Source organism: Lemur catta, chromosome 1 (genome assembly GCF_020740605.2).
Source record: "Lemur catta isolate mLemCat1 chromosome 1, mLemCat1.pri, whole genome shotgun sequence".
In the NCBI taxonomy this organism is placed as follows: Eukaryota; Metazoa; Chordata; class Mammalia; order Primates; family Lemuridae; genus Lemur; species Lemur catta.
Genome location: NC_059128.1, coordinates 65,664,333 through 65,679,579, shown reverse-complemented (window position 1 = coordinate 65,679,579; position 15,247 = coordinate 65,664,333). Strand labels below are relative to the sequence as shown.

At 44.1% G+C, this 15,247-nt stretch overlaps 2 protein-coding genes across 2 annotated transcripts in view; one reads left to right on the top strand and one right to left on the bottom strand.

The window, feature by feature from the left end:
- Positions 1-7,273, top strand: part of RNF212B (ring finger protein 212B) — a 36,290-nt gene extending 29,017 nt beyond the window's left edge. The window contains exon 15 of the mRNA XM_045525538.1: positions 6,397-7,273. Coding sequence (XP_045381494.1) covers positions 6,397-6,417 — 21 coding nt within the window. The 3' untranslated portion in view covers positions 6,418-7,273. The remainder of the gene's footprint in view (positions 1-6,396) is intronic.
- On the bottom strand, positions 1,178-9,527 carry HOMEZ (homeobox and leucine zipper encoding). The gene is made up of 2 exons (XM_045525520.1): positions 9,332-9,527; positions 1,178-2,869 (listed from the first exon to the last, which is right to left on the bottom strand). The coding sequence occupies exons 1-2, from the start codon at positions 9,369-9,371 to the stop codon at positions 1,263-1,265; spliced, it is 1,647 nt and encodes a 548-aa protein (XP_045381476.1). The 5' UTR covers positions 9,372-9,527; the 3' UTR covers positions 1,178-1,262.
- Positions 9,528-15,247: the final 5,720 nt, after the last annotated feature.

Sequence of the window (15,247 nt, the reverse complement as noted above, 5' to 3'; positions counted from 1 at the left end):
TAAATAAAAAGTATACTAAATCAGAATGTTAATCGATTTGGCTCCATTAGTTTCCTAAACCATAGGAAGTGGCAAAATGGAGGAAAAAGAACCAGTTTTTTTTTTTGGCCTTTTTATTATTGTTTTAGCAATTTGGGGCTTCCATGCTTTTATGGTTAACCCATTGATGATATTTATTTGCTTTATATCTGACCCCAACTGATGAAAACCATTCTAAAACATCAATAATTAATTCAGTTAAAGACCATGGTCCCTCTGTCCCCAAGACAGATCCTATAAAGAGAGGGGAAAATCTCTTTTCTGGACACAGATTGACAGCAAAAAGATGAAAAATTAGTCTCTGTCAGCTGGACAGGTGATAGTGTCAGGTTTGTAAAACCAAGCCTAGAACCTACCTCCACTGCCCTTCGACCAGGAGAAACCATTCCCTCTCCTCTACCCCTCTGTAACATAATTCTACTTTTTAAAAGGACATCTCCCCTAATTCCCACCTCCAATAAATATCCAGTCTAAATTATTCTCCACCTAATTATTAAAACTTGTTCACAAGCTCTGTGGGGAAGATTTACCCTGAGACAAACAGTGAACAGTGTGGGGATTTAAAAAAAAAATTAAAAAAAAAAAATACAAGGCAAAGTGGTCCCAGTAGCAGACATGAAAACATTTTGCTTCAGGTGTGGTTCAATAATGAAGCAGGTGAAATATATAAAGTCAAGCTGGTATGAGGAAGAGGAAGTATTTGTGATGAGACTGGGACACATTGAGATTCCAAGTTGCATTATGCATAGACTTGTGCTCAGATAAGAAGGGGTGCAAGGCAGCCTTATATCCCAGGGAAAATGGTGGGATTGGGGATGCACTGGCATCATCAAGTGAATCAGAATTCTTTGTTCCTCCTTTCAATTCCTTCTGTAGATGTGGGGCCAAGGTCTGGCCTCTCTGTAATACACTGAGGGAAAAGAACAGTGGATGTGAGGAGAGCAAGAGCCATCCCAGCCCATAGTTTGCCCAGATCCTTAGCGCTCTTCACATTAAGACTACAGGCCTGGATTTCTGCTGATCCACTCCCAGCCTTAACTTTGCATCCTATCATCATCTTCCCTGGTCCACCCTCACTATATCCCCATCATCTACCCTGAAGAACACAAAGCTTTTTAGTTCTTTGCCATAAGGTAATTTTTAAAAATGTGGTTTCTTTGTTTCAACAGTTAATAAGTTGGTTCATCTTTTAGTAATAGATCTCCCCTCCCCTAGCCCCCCACTCAGTCTTGTATGATCACGTCAGCATCGTCATCATCTTCCTCCTCCTCCTCCTCTTCTTCCTCATCATCTGGCAGTTCTTCCTCCTCCTCTTCCTCTTCTTCATCTAGACAAACTACCACCTCAGCTGGCTCAGGTAGTCGAGAGTCAAACCAATCCAGTACCTGCTGGGTGCTAAGCCTTGATGCCTTACTGAGTTGAGGGATATCAGTTTCCCGTAGCTGTTGGTGGGCTGCCCAGTACCTCTCCAAGGGCTGTATATCTGGTGGGGGTGGAGGGATCGGCAGAGGTGGTGTCTCAGCCCATTCATTCAAGGAGCGGGTTGACGGTGATGGTGTGGGAATTGCTGGGTCTTGGAAACCAGGGGCACCAGGAACTGTGTTGTCCCGAAACCATTTTAGTTGCCCATGCTTCAAAGCATAGCGTGTGTCACCAAACCACTGAATGATCTCAGGCCGAGGTAAACCCGTGATCTGTTCCAATTTATGGTAATCCTCACGCCGTGCCCATTGACATTGTAAAAAAAAGGATTTGAGGATAGCCAGCTGCTCTTTGGTTTTGCGCTTGGTCTTTCGCTGGCGCTGGGTATCTGAGGAAAAATACTCTGCAGGGCCAACCCTACCTGGTACTGAGTTGTGCCGTAGCCTTTGGGGCCAGGCTGGCTCCAGCTGTGGGGGTAGTGCCTGTTCATTGGGTGACAGAGACTGTGGAATACAGCCTTGTGGCTGGAGGGGTTTAGAGGTGGCAGTAGCTCCATTAGCCAGTACCTGGAAAGAGGAAGAAGAGGTAGAGGAAGAAGAAGGAGTCATACTAGGTGCTGACTCCTCCTTACAACTACTGGCAAGTAATGAGATTGGTGGGGGCTTATCCCGAGCACATGACTGGTGGACAGCTTTGGAGTGGTTCCAGGAAGCAGCACCTATGCCATGTGACTGGTTGGGACCCCTGCCTGCCTGCTCCTTAGAGTGGCCACTGCTTTGATGATCCTGCCAAAAATCTGGTTGCTGGGGGAATGCTCCACTGCCCGTTGTCATCAGGGGATCCTTTGCTTTCTGGTGACTCAGTGGCAGTGGTGGTAAATGAGAGGACTCCTCAGGCTCTACCTTCAATCCTTTCATCTGGGTAGGCTCACTAAGAGTCAGAGGACCTATTCCAAGACCAGCTTGTTCTTGAGGTGGCATTGGAGAAGGAGGCACCTCCTCTGGGGGCCGCCCTGCATGGTGAGTAAAAGATAGAAGGGATTTGAAATGAAGTTGGTCTCGGTGGTAGACCACTCGGGCTCGAGTCTCTTCTATTTCTTCTGATGACCAGCTAATGCCACAGCGGAGGCGCTGGGCCATGAACCAAGTCTTGACTTTCTCCATCTGTAGCCCATAACGTAGGCAGAGAAGGGCAATGTCTGCTAGGCTGGGATAGGGAAAGTAGCTGAAGGTTTGTAGCAAGTGTTCATTGCCATCTAGCTCACTGGTCTGGGCTGCTTGGGTCCACACAAGCTGTAGCTCCTCAGAGATTGGAGGGAGGCAGATGAGCCCCGCTGGTGAGCTATTAAGACTGCTGGCCTCCTTATTAGGAGGCATGGTGCTTTCTGATTTGTGCCCTTCAGAGATAGCTGTAATAAGAAGAGAAACAGCTCAATCACTGGGGCTCTTCTTTTGGCACATCATTCAATTTCTACCAAAGTAACTGTTGGACACCGAAACCAATTTCTTTTTGTTTTGTGTTGTATTGTTTTTAAAGTGCTTCAACAATTCCTCATTTAATTTTCATAACCTTGTGAAGTCATCAGAGCCTGCTATCATTCCTGTTTTAGGTATGAAAAAACTAAAATTCATAGAAGTTAAATTACTCCAAGTCACATGGCTAGTGAGTGTTGTCACCAAGTCAAAAAATCTGTCTTTAAAGGTTAAGAAGGAAAACTAATCCTTATATAGTCTTTATCATTCCAATTCAAACTCACTTCTGGAAGCTGTCCCCTAACTCTCACCCTCTAAATTCAAGGGACAAGAATCAAAAAATGAAGACTCAACCTCAAAAACAAGAGGAACAATCATCTCAGAACTGTTACTCTTTCATTTTCTTTCTTTTGGAGACAACAAGGTCTTGCTCTGTCACCCAGGCTGGAGTGCAATAGTGCCATTATAGCTCACTGCAACTTCTAATTCCTGGGCTTAAGTGATCCTCCTGCCTCAGCCTCCCAAGTAGCTGGGATTACAGGCATGTGTCACTGTGCCTAGTTTGTTACTAATCCTTTAACTCTTAACAATTTATGATTATCTTTAGAATTATGGAGAGATAGGTTGGGAACACAACCAGTGAATATCTGGAAGGTAGGACAGCACTGTCCTCTGCCCAACCCCCAACCCCCTTTCTTTCTCTTCTTGGTGGTGGAGCGCTGGGGGAGGGGAATGATAGTACCTTTAAACCCTAAGCACAAAACCGATAGCTGTATTTTTTCCTTCTCTCAGTAGGATGGGAGATATGGGTCAAGGATCTGGGATAAATGAGGCTCACTCCCCCTGGGTTTAGGTCATGTGAAAGCGGAGAAGGGAATGTTTCCTCCCCCAAGTCTGCCTGGGAACAAAGGTTATTCCCTCCCCCAGCCTTTGTCTTTTCCAACAACTAGCCTCTCTCCAGGGAGCCCAGAGAGCTCCCTCAGACACTAACAGCCCCCTCCACAGAGGGCAGAAGGCCTCCTGCTCTTATCTTTTCAGCACAGCTTTCTCAAGACCAGGTGGATGGGCTCATTAGAAATTGTAACCAGCTCTGCAAGCTACCCAGCAGCACCGCTGCTCCACGGTTATGGGTGTGGGGACTGCAGGGATAGCCCCTGACTGTGCTCCATCCCTGAAATACCTGTTCAAGTTATTTCCCAGAATATTCTGTAGACAATTTTAATTCAGCTCCCTATGTGGGCATTAAAGACCCTTTAACACATCTGTCACCCTTAACTCTTACGGGAATCCCATCTGTGTTTATAAATATTACTAATGATTTGATAAGGATAGGATTTCTATTAATATGTAAATACTACATGAATTGAGAAAATAAATGTCAAATCCATAAATTTAGAGCAATGAAATATCAGGAATTTTACACTATGATTAAAAAATTCAGAAGTGGGCTGGACACAGTGGTGCAGTGGCTCATGCCTGTAATCCTAACACTTTGTGAGGCTGAGTTGGAGGATCACTTGAGGCCGGGAGTTCAAGACCAGCCTGGGCAACAGATGAAACCACATCTCTACAAAAACTTAAAAGAAAAATTAGCCAGGCATGGTGGCACGCACTTGTAGTCCTAGCTACATGGGAGGCTGAGGTGAAAGATCACTTGAGCCGAGGAGTTAGAGGTTGCAGTTTGCTATGATTATGCTACTGCACTCCAGCCTGGGTGACAGAACAAGAACCTGTCTCAAAAAAAAAAAAAAATTAAAAGAAATTCAGAAGCATTTTAATGCACATCACCATTGTCTTTTAACAAGCAAACCTAACAAATGGAAGGCCATGCAGATCCTAAAAGCAACGCATCTTGAAGAATGCCTTAAAAGGGTAAATGGAAGCAGCATAGCATGGTGGGTAGAAATATGAATTCTTGAGTAAGGCCAACCTGTGAGTTTGAATCCCAGTTCTGCCACTTACCAGCTATGTGAATCTCAGGCAAAAATGACTGAAATTATATGAGCCTCAGTTTCCTCATGTGTAAAAAATGGAGACAGTGCTGAGTGTATGTAAACAGTTATATATTTTTACCAAGCACCTACTATGTGCTAGGTATTATGCACAGGCAGGGCATAAAGCAGCTGTTAGAAGTCCTGGTTGAGGCAGATTAGAGATTAATTGTAGCTCCACCACTTTCTAGAATGCTGCTTGTCCTTGGGCAAGTTATTTAACTTCTCTAAGCCTTAGCAGAAAGAAAAGCACCCACCTAGCAAGTTGACTAAATAAAAAAATGCAAAAATGCACTTGACATTATGCCTAGAACAAAGTAAAGGCTCAATAAATAGCAATCATTATTACTTGAGCTTTATGGAATGATTCTGATATAAGGTAATGCTCCTCCTAGACAATGGGGGAAGTAGAGCAAAGACTGAATCCTTTAAAAAGCAGTCCCCAACCTTTTTGGCACCAGGGACCGTTTTCATGGAGGACAGTTATTCCTTGGACCAGGAATGGGGGGATGGTTTTGGGATGATTCAAGCGCATTACATTTATTGTGCACTATATTTCTATTATTATTACATTGTAATCTATGATGAAATAATTATATAACTCACCATATGTTGGGGACCCCTGCTAACACATTGACTGCCACACTAGAAAAAAAAATGTTTCCCTGGGACCACAGTGTTTTATTACAAAAATAGAATAAAAACTTTAAAAACGAAAGCAGTCATTTCTAATTTAATGAAAAATTTGTTTTTTATTGTTTTCTATGTATGAGTTTTATGCAACTTGAAAAATAGTTCTTGTGGCTCCCAAAGTAAAGAGATGTGTGAGTTACATTGTTTCACAAGGCCCCGGGCTCAAAACTAGCGTATGTGGCAGTTAATGTGTTAAAGTCACTGTTTTCAATCTGGTTTTGCGGAGCTGTAATTCTAGCTAGCAGTGGAAGAAACCAGGCTATCTATGATTTTATACTTTTTTTTTTTTTTTGAGACAGAGTCTTACTCTGTTGCCCGGGCTAGAGTGCCATGGCGTCAGCCTAGCTCACAGCAACCTCAAACTCCTGGGCTCAAGCGATCCTCCTGCCTCAGCCTCCCAAGTAGCTGGAACTACAGGCGCGAGCCACACACCTGGCTAATTTTTTGTTTCTGTTTTTAATTGTCTAGCTAATTTTTTTTCTGTTTTTAGTAGAGACGGGGTCTTGCTCTTGCTCAGGCTGGTCTCAAACTCCTAAGCTCAAGCAATCCACCCGCCTCAGCCTTCCAAAGTGCTAGGATTATCACAAGCATGAGCCACCATGCCTGGCTATGATTTTATACTTTTTATATTTTGGGGTTTGGATACAATTTCAGAATGGATTTTGCTGCCTTAAAAATGTATGAAAACCACTGCTTTCAGAGAATTGTATAAAAAATTTGGACCCTTTTTGATTGCTACATCAATTTCCAATGTGATCATTCCACCTTTCCCCTCCCAGGTTCATCCCGTACACTGCTGAGTGGCCTGTGAGGCACTGCTTGCATGGCCAGGTGCTAAACCACCATTTAGAAACTGTGGTTCACGAGGAACACCACCAAATCCACGCTGGAGAATACTTTATGATGGCAACACTTGACATCTACTCAACCTCATTTGTCCTGTTATATAAAGATACAATAACACTTCATATATGAGGAAAATGTACCATAAGGAATAAAGCAGTCCAATATGAGGGTGAAGACTGCCAGATGGAAATATAAGGCAGGCACAGCTATAAGCCTACAAGGAAGCACTTTGCTTTCATTCATATGGTTTGACATCCTTCAGATTCTCAGCATCAGCTTGATATTTCAGTGTAACATGCAAAACTGCAAATGACATATTTGGTGTACTGTATACATCCAGTTTTCACTTACACAAAACACAAGTCATGGAAAACTTCCTGAAACAGAATGGTGGCTTAAATCAAGGCACAGCTGTATAACTGGTACTTCCCTGGAAGAATCTGGCTTTGAACTGAACTAGAGAGAACTACAGCCAGAGTGGCTCATGAGAATTGTAACAAGTAGGATAAACCCTGTGGTAATCAAAACTGTAATGAAGATACTAGTGTCTTGTGTTCTTGTGTCTCCATTTTGGATTAGGTAAAAAAAGAAGGGAATCAAAGCTGGAGAAGTAAGGAGTCCTAGGGCAGAGGTAGTAGTGATGGTGGTGAGCATCCATTCTGAATAATTACTAAATTTGTATCCCTATATATCCATATTTAGCATATGCCAGATATGCCCTCCTCCTACTTAAAGTCACTAATAAAAATATAGTCAGTATAACATGCTTCTTTCCCATATCCCTCGGGGGATGGCAGAGAATGGGCTGCCTTAAACTTCCAGTTTCAGTGTTTACACAGTCCTAGAAAAAAGAGGACTTTAGAACTTTAGGCTTGAACCTAGGTTTATGTTTAAAGTGGGAGACTAGATATAATCCTGCTGATTCCTTAAATCTTTATTTAAAAATTTGAAGTACTACTGCCTGTGTTTGGTGATACAGTTTTAAGGGCCTTAAGGAATTTTAGTTATATTCAACTTAGATGCTTCTTAACTTTTTGGATCATGAACCTCTTTGAGAATCAGATAAAAGTTAAAGACCCTCAGAAAGTTATGACTCTCCCCCCACACACAAACATTCACACTTACACAATGAACTCGGGATTTACTGACTGCCAAAAAAGTAGGTTAAGAACCTCTGCCTTATATCTTCCCAATTTATAAACGTAATGGTGGTAATTGCTTAAACATGAACAAACAGCTTGATGTGAAGGAACAGAAAGAGTGGACGGAAGACTTGAGAATTCGAATAAGTCTAGATGGGACAGGGTAATCATGATCTTAATTGGAAAGAGCGGAAGGGATGGGTGCTCAACTGGGCCAGGAGCCTGGCTTAATTGACCCACTGAATTACATGACCCATACCCACAGTGTACTGGATACTAGAGGTTAGTAGGCTACCCTCTAGTTTGCCAAAATCATCTGCTTAATTCAGTTGTCCTGTGTGCTTGGGCCAGTTTTGTGTGATTCCAAACCCGAGTATCCCACGGTTTTTCTGTATCTATATAATTAAACGTCACATAAACCTATGAAAAATTACTGCATTAAAAAGTGTCCCTATGAAAACTAAGTCAAATGCTTTGGAGAGACATGATACAAAGGAGAGTATACAAAAACTGTTTTGAGTTGGGTGTGGGCAAGACAACTGGAAAAGACTTAGGGGTGGGAATGAGAAATCTCAAAAAGTATTTTGCACTTAGATTGCTTCAAAAGTGTCTAAATTCTCACTTCATTTTAAAGAACCCCAAACGGAAATCATAGATGATCAAGTGTCTTGAGTAGCTCTCATCTTAAGACTGCACACTTTCCGAATTACCTCGGAAACTTAAAAATCAGGCCATCCTCCTCCCCATTCTGATTTAATTCATCTGGACTAGGGCCCAGGCATTCATAGTTTTAAAAAGTTCTCAGGGTGCAGCCAGGTTTGAGACTCCCTTGTGTAGTTAATACTAGAAAGACAATTGGGAACTCCAGTCAGCAGACTTACACACACAAAAAGTCTCACCACTACACCAAAGGATTGGTGAAATGAACATACTTTTAATTATAATGTTTCAGATAGGTATGCGTTATTTTTAAAGTCCCTAACTTTGGCTTTTTCAATTACTGCCGTCTACCTATCCTAATCACATAATATAAAAGGGCTTCAAATGTATGGTGAGGAGGTTCACATGATAAAAAAGATCTTCCGATCTGGGCCCACATTACCAAACAGGTCTCAGCTTGAGTCTTCTTTCAGTTTAGAAGTCTCAGATTAGGACGCAACACCAGGAACCTCTGAGGACTTGGGTTCTCAATTTCCTGGTTGATTTTCTGAGTATGACGGGGTATGGGAGACAGAAGGGGCAGTTTCTTCTAAACCTTTCGTTCCCAAAGGCCACTACTCCCCAGAAGTAAGGCCAGGTTCTGTAGGTGTGTTGAGGTCGCCAGAAGGTAGTGAAGGGAGTGGGGCAGAGATGGGGGGGGGAGGCCTGGGAAGGAAACGTTTCTCCTATCCTCCATTTCACAGGCAGACTAGAAGGCTCTGAACTGGGTCAGGCAACAAAAAGTTGCTGCACTTGGGGCGATGAGCCCCAGGAGGCAAGCGAATCTCAATCCTCCCCTCGCCAAGGGCGCCCCAACCCGACCTTCCCCTCCTCCTCCCTACACAGCCACTCACCCTCCCTCCCCCCAGTTCCAACAGGGAACCGAAAAGTCCGGAGGAGAAAAGAGAGAGAACCGGGTGACTTCGAACCCAGAATTCTCCTCCCCTCAGAGCGGGGATGGGGCTCTGGAGATCGGAGATCGTACACTGGCACGGAGGGGAAGTCCAAGGGGCTGGGGATCACTCACCGCGGTCTGGCCCGGGCGGCGGCTCCCAGCCTCGCACCATGGGCCGGGGGGGAAAGGGGGAAGAGGGCAGGGGGCCTCCGGGTGGTAGTGGGGTTGCTGCCCGGTGCGGCCTGCTCCGAGCCCACCCGCGCGGCCGAGACCAGGACTGCCCCCCCAGCCCCCGACAGCGCTCCCGCCAGCCCAGCCCTGCTCGAGCGAGTTGGAGGCGGGGCGGATGGGTGGGGCGGGCGTCCAGGGGCGGTGCCAAGGTGGCCCGAATCCTGATTGGTGGACGCAGGCAGGCAGGCACCGGGGAAACGCTTTGGGCCGGCCATTGGCTGCGTGGGTCTTGGCCGAAGCCGGTTATTGGCTGCGTGGGCCTCAGCTGGGGTCATCTATTGGCTGCGTGGGGCAGGGGAAGATGTCCCCCGGGGCCAAGTTGCCGTGAATGGTACCTCCCACTACCCTCGACCTATTGGCACCAGACCTTTGCAGTACGCCGGACCCTGTTCCTTCCGAAATTCCCCAAGGAGAGACACAGCACTTTGCTGAAGTGTCTGGACCTCCAGCAACTCATTTGTTTCCTCCTGAAGGAAGCCCTCCAGGAAGACCTTTTCAGAGTCCCCGCCTCAGCCTTATACAAACTGCGCCTTCCCAAGCGAGAGCCCAATCGGCACCAGCAGCGTCAGCTGTAACGATGCGCCTAAAGCAACCGGGAACTTGTTCTCGAGATGGATCAGAAGTCTTGTCACCCGGAAGGCGAGGATCTCAGGAGCCCGGCGCCTTTGGCCTCTTCCCGGGTCAAACTGGCACCAGATAGATGTTCTCATAGACGAAGTGCTGGAGCAGTCACCTCGTTGGGACCTACTAGACTCCCCGCCCTAGTAAAGAGGACCTGGAGCTCTGCCTAATACAGGGACCTTAGTTTTCGCTGTCAAGAAAGGGATGAAGGCTGTGGGGCTGGGGTAGGTGGGGAGGAGGATCGCTTGAGCCCAGGAGTTTGAAGCCAGCCTGGGCAACATAGCCTCTGCCCTGTCCCTTAAAAAAAAAAAATTGTTTTAATTAAAAAAAAAAAAAAAACGATAACAGTAAAATGGACTTTCCTCCAAAGCAGTATCCAACATACTGTGAGGATCTGGGCCAAAATTTGTATATTTAGGATTCTCTATCTTCTAATTAAAATTTGGGCACAATACTTTCTGAAATGACTCTTCTCATTTTGGTCTTTGAAAAAGTCTCTTCTTGCATATTTGGATCACGTAGCTTATATAGCTACAATAGTTTATAAAACAATTTTAGACTTTGCCCTGTATTCTCAGACTTCATCATTCCCTTTCCTTACATACCCACAAACCAATCATCATAACTCCTACTTTTTATTTTTCATTGCTACACTCTAAGGTCTAGAGCTCTTTCAAGATTGCCAAACATCTTAACTATCTCTATTTCAGTGCTGAGCCCTATTTTCAGTTGCTAGCCTTGTATTTTCCCCATGTCTCCCCCCTCTCTCATTACATTTAGTAACAATCTCAACTCCTAAGAGCCAGTCTCAACATCCTTCAAACTAACATCTGGCAAAAACATCATAGGAGTAAACAATGGAAAGACATATATACTCAGCGTTAAGCTTAGAAACTTTTGATCCTTCAGGGTTTGAGCTAAGGCTGATGGTATTTTATAAACCTCCTAAATCATGACCATTACAATGGCCCATTGGTTTGTGTGTAATGAAGGAAGGGAAAAGTGAAATATTTTAGGCGGCAGCAGCCCTCAGTTGCCAGTGGAGAGAGAGGCCATTCCCTCATAATCCAAGCAATTAATGAGACTGCATTGACTGGGAAGAATTCATGCTTGTTCGTCTGGAAAGCCAGGCAAGAACTGTCTGTGGGAACTAAACACCTGATCCTGGAGGGTTCAGTGAGTCATTTCGGGTGTCCCTGATCCTGGGCTTGGAATTACAAAAGGTGGACGACTCAGTCACCTTTCTTGTCTCAGAAAGGCACTCATTCCCAAGAGTCAGGAACTGGGGGAAGAATGAAGACAGATTTAGGAAAAGGGGGAATCCAAGGAAAGGAGAAGAAACTCTCCTGCTCCAATTCTAGAGTATGGGCTGAAGCCTTCTCCTTCCATGTGGGTTTCCCTCTATAGTTTTAGAAGATGGAGTGGACAGGGGAGGGGAAGTTAAGGTGAGAGGGAGAGGTCAAGGCTGACAATATAAAGGGAGAGTCCCACCTTTAGCAGGACAATAACCCTCTGAGCTCTTCGAGGAACCAGTGCTAAAGAATGGAGACTCATGCCATCCTCAATATAGAAATGTTAATGCTCCATCTTCGGTGAAAACTTTCTCTCCCTTTGCATTGCTGAATTAGCAGGGCTGACCAGAGGCACATTTACTCTATAGCTAAGGACCCTGAAGTTTCAGGGCTCTCCCTTGCACAGACCGCTTCAAAGGCAGTGGAGGAGGCCCAGCAAGGTGTTAGTTAACTGGATCGTAGGTTTCTGTAAAATTTGAAAAAATATATTTAAACTGTAACTGGTTAAGGTTGATGTTTCTTTCCTTTCTGACTTTTCCATCACATTTCCCCTTTTGTCAGGTAGCAGTGGAGAGGCCATGGACATTTGGGGATTGGCTAAGGAAGTTGACTTGGGGATACATTTAGTGTGGGTTTAGAAAGTATACCTATGTGGTTTGCAGTTAATTCTGTGAATAAATTATCCCTGTGTAGGTATGGTGTTATGGACTGAACTATGTCCCCCCATACTCCCAACATTCAATGTTAAAGTCTTAACCCCCAGTACACTTTAGAATATAACTGTATTTGGAGATAAGGTCTTTAAAGAGGTAATAAGTTAAAATCAGGTTTCTAGGGTGGGTTCTAATACAATATGACTGATATCCTCTTTTCCCCTTTTTATTATTTTTAGCTGTCCAGATCATTTCTTTCTATTTTTTTTAGTAGAGACGGAGTCTCCCTCTTGTTCAGGCTGGTCTCGAACTCCTGACCTTGAGCCATCCTCCAGCCTCAGCCTCCCAAAGTGCTAGGATCACAGGCGTGAGCCACCGCGCCCGGCCTGATATCCTTATAAGAGGAAATTTGGACACAGATGTGTGTGTGAACAGAGGAAAGACCACGTGAAGGCATAGGGAGAAGACGGCTGTCTACAAGCCAAGGAGAGAGGACTCAGAATGAAAGCAACTTTCCTGACACTTTGATCTTGAACTTCTAGCTTCCAGAATTGAGAAATTAAATTTCTGTTGCTCAAGTCACCCAGTCTGTGATATTTTGTTATAGTAGCCTTATCAAACTAATATATATATAGCTTTCAGGAATACTACTAATGTCACCAATTCAAAGTGCTTATGACATTAATCATTGCAAATTTGAAAGACTCCAAAATCTTATACCACATATAATAAAGAAATTTGATACAGGTTTTTCCAAGTTTGACAAAAATCCTAAAAATTTATGTGACATTATCACTTACAAGATGTGAAGGTGAAATTTTTCTAAATTATCAAGAATTTTAAAAATGTGATCAATCATGCCAGAAGACTGTTACCTTTCTTACTCTTTATAGAAAACATATATAATCATAATATGAAAAGGCTATCAAAGAGCATGCAACCAAAATATTGTAGGAAAAAAACACATAGGTTTGTCAGGCAGGTAACTTTTTCACAGCGTTTTAAAAATTGTACTTTGTTGATATCTCTTCTTATTTCAAAACAAATATTCACTTTTGTGCCTGATTCTGTATTTGTAATTTTGTACTTATTTTCCTAAAAAGGGGCTCCAAAAGTTGTATGCTTCAGGTACGAAAAAACCTAGGTCTACCTGGGACCAACCAAATGGATATGGTGCGTTTCTGTGCCATTTAGGGGAACGATACTCCAGCATTCTGTGCCGTCTCCTAATACCAGAGCTGGAGGGAGGGAGAAGGCCGATTAGTCAGAGCTGCAAGTGTTGAGGATTTGGGATAGATTGGCATAGCAAAAGCTGCATTGAAGGTGTTTGTATGTGAAAGCAAGAGTTCAGACAAACCTACCACCAAGATGTGAGAGGTCTGCAGAGCTCAGGGCCACAGAGACACTAGGCTATAAGCCATAGAGAGAACCCTTGGAAAACCCCACCTACCTCTCTTTGTGCTCCTCATGCTGACTCTACCCTTCAGCATGTCTGGCTTTGCCCACAACACATACTGAAGAGAGGGTGCTCTGTGGTGACATCATAACTTGGCCTTTATGATGTAATGAGGAGCCATCTGATTATTCTCAGTCTAGGGCTTCCCTATTAGGAACGTCCTCATTTTTTCTGGTAATTAGTTTTTCATCATTCAAGTGATGTGGGAGGCACTCCTGCTAGAACTTAATCTTTTTCAAGGACCCCTTCCCTTTATTATCTATTTCTATCACTCCATTCTGGATTAGACAGAAGTCTTTGCTTTCCCTCTCCGTATTTCTTGTCCTCTGCTTTAGGGTTGCCCTTGATAAGGAAAAGGCTTTGTTCTTCCCTCCAGTGCTTTAAGGAGGAGAATGTAACTCAGATGGTCCCCTTAAGGAAGGAGTCCCCCACCCCAGGGGAAACACAGGGCTTTCCCCAAGCTGTTCCCTTTAACTGCACGAGCAATTAATGCTGGATGCCAGGTAATGAAGAGCTGAGCCCTGGTGACTCTTCTACTACCCAAAATAGCGGTAGGGTCCTGCTGAAGTGTCTTATAACTGGGCTGCCTGACTCCTCCATAGCGCCTTCCTTCCCAACTTTTGCATAACCAGAGGACTCCAGCAGAAAGCGAATAGGACTTTTAAGAAATAAGATGATCAAGAAATGGAGGGGGTCAAAGAGGGAATCTTGCCTTTGGGTCTCTTGTCACCCTCAGCCTAAAACAAAGAATACTTCTGGATATCTTATGACATACTTTCTTTTTATATTTCAACTTTACTTCAAATATGAGGTTTTATATACACAAGGGAGGGTGGTTGCATGAGGAAGCTGAAGTGAGGCCCCATACTAGTGGGTTTGGGGTCCAGTGCACAGGGATATACTATGAAGGAACTGGGGAGGCTCTGGCAGGACCTAGTGAAAACAGTGGCTTAGGGGGAAATTCACATAGGAAACTTTCATTTCCTCCCCAAGTTAGCTATTCAAAAGGTCGATCATTTGGTCTTTTTAGCAGTCACTGCTCTTTGGCAGCATCAACAAAAGAAGTGTCAAGGCCGGGGACACAGAAAAAACTATCAGTCCCTTTTGTTTCTCTTTATGCCTGGATGGGGAAGGGAATGGATGGAAACTAGTAGAAGAAAATGAAACATTTCTGATGTTATCCCTTGCTATGAAAAATCATGGGTCTGTATAGAGACCTGTCTGTTTCTTAGTCTGGGAATGGGGTGTGGCCAAGAGGCCTGGGTTTAAGCCCTATCTTAAGCTGCACAAATTCTCTGACTCTGCTGGAGTCATTTCTCATCTCTGGACCTGTGTCCTCATCTGTAGAGGAGCCTAGACCAAATAATCTCTAAAGACAAGCTTTTTCAGGTCTCTGATTCTAGGACTTGTGAACTGCAAGAATCCAAATGAGCTCCAGAAAAACACAGGAGTTAGAAGTAAGAGGATGTGGGAATTAGATTGGAAAACTGAAGACTTAGGGTTTGTAACAAAGAAAAAGCATGAGCTACATTCATATAGAAAAAAGAACAGAAGGAAGGCAGGCTATGGAACAGGTAAGTGCAGGAAGACATCTGAGGTCTGGATGACAGGAAAGAGCAAGAGTTCCTGCTGTGCTGCCTCAAGGACCCAAGCCCCTGACCATGCTAGTGTTTTCTCTTACGGCACTTCTCAGTCCATGGCTGTTACACCCCAAATTGCTCCTATTCATATAGTCATCAGCCTTTAGAAGAAGTTTACAGTTTACACCAAAATGCTTAACCTATAATAGGACCCC

What these genes read in the sequence shown, in the direction of transcription:
- HOMEZ (XM_045525520.1), bottom strand. Translation starts at nt 9,371, where the DNA reads ATGGTGCGAGGCTGGGAGCCGCCGCCCGGGCCAGACCGCG. An exon ending in GCCGCCCGGGCCAGACCGCG is followed by an intron (nt 2,870 to 9,331) that starts GTGAGTGATCCC and finishes TTCTTATTACAG; the next exon opens with CTATCTCTGAAGGGCACAAA.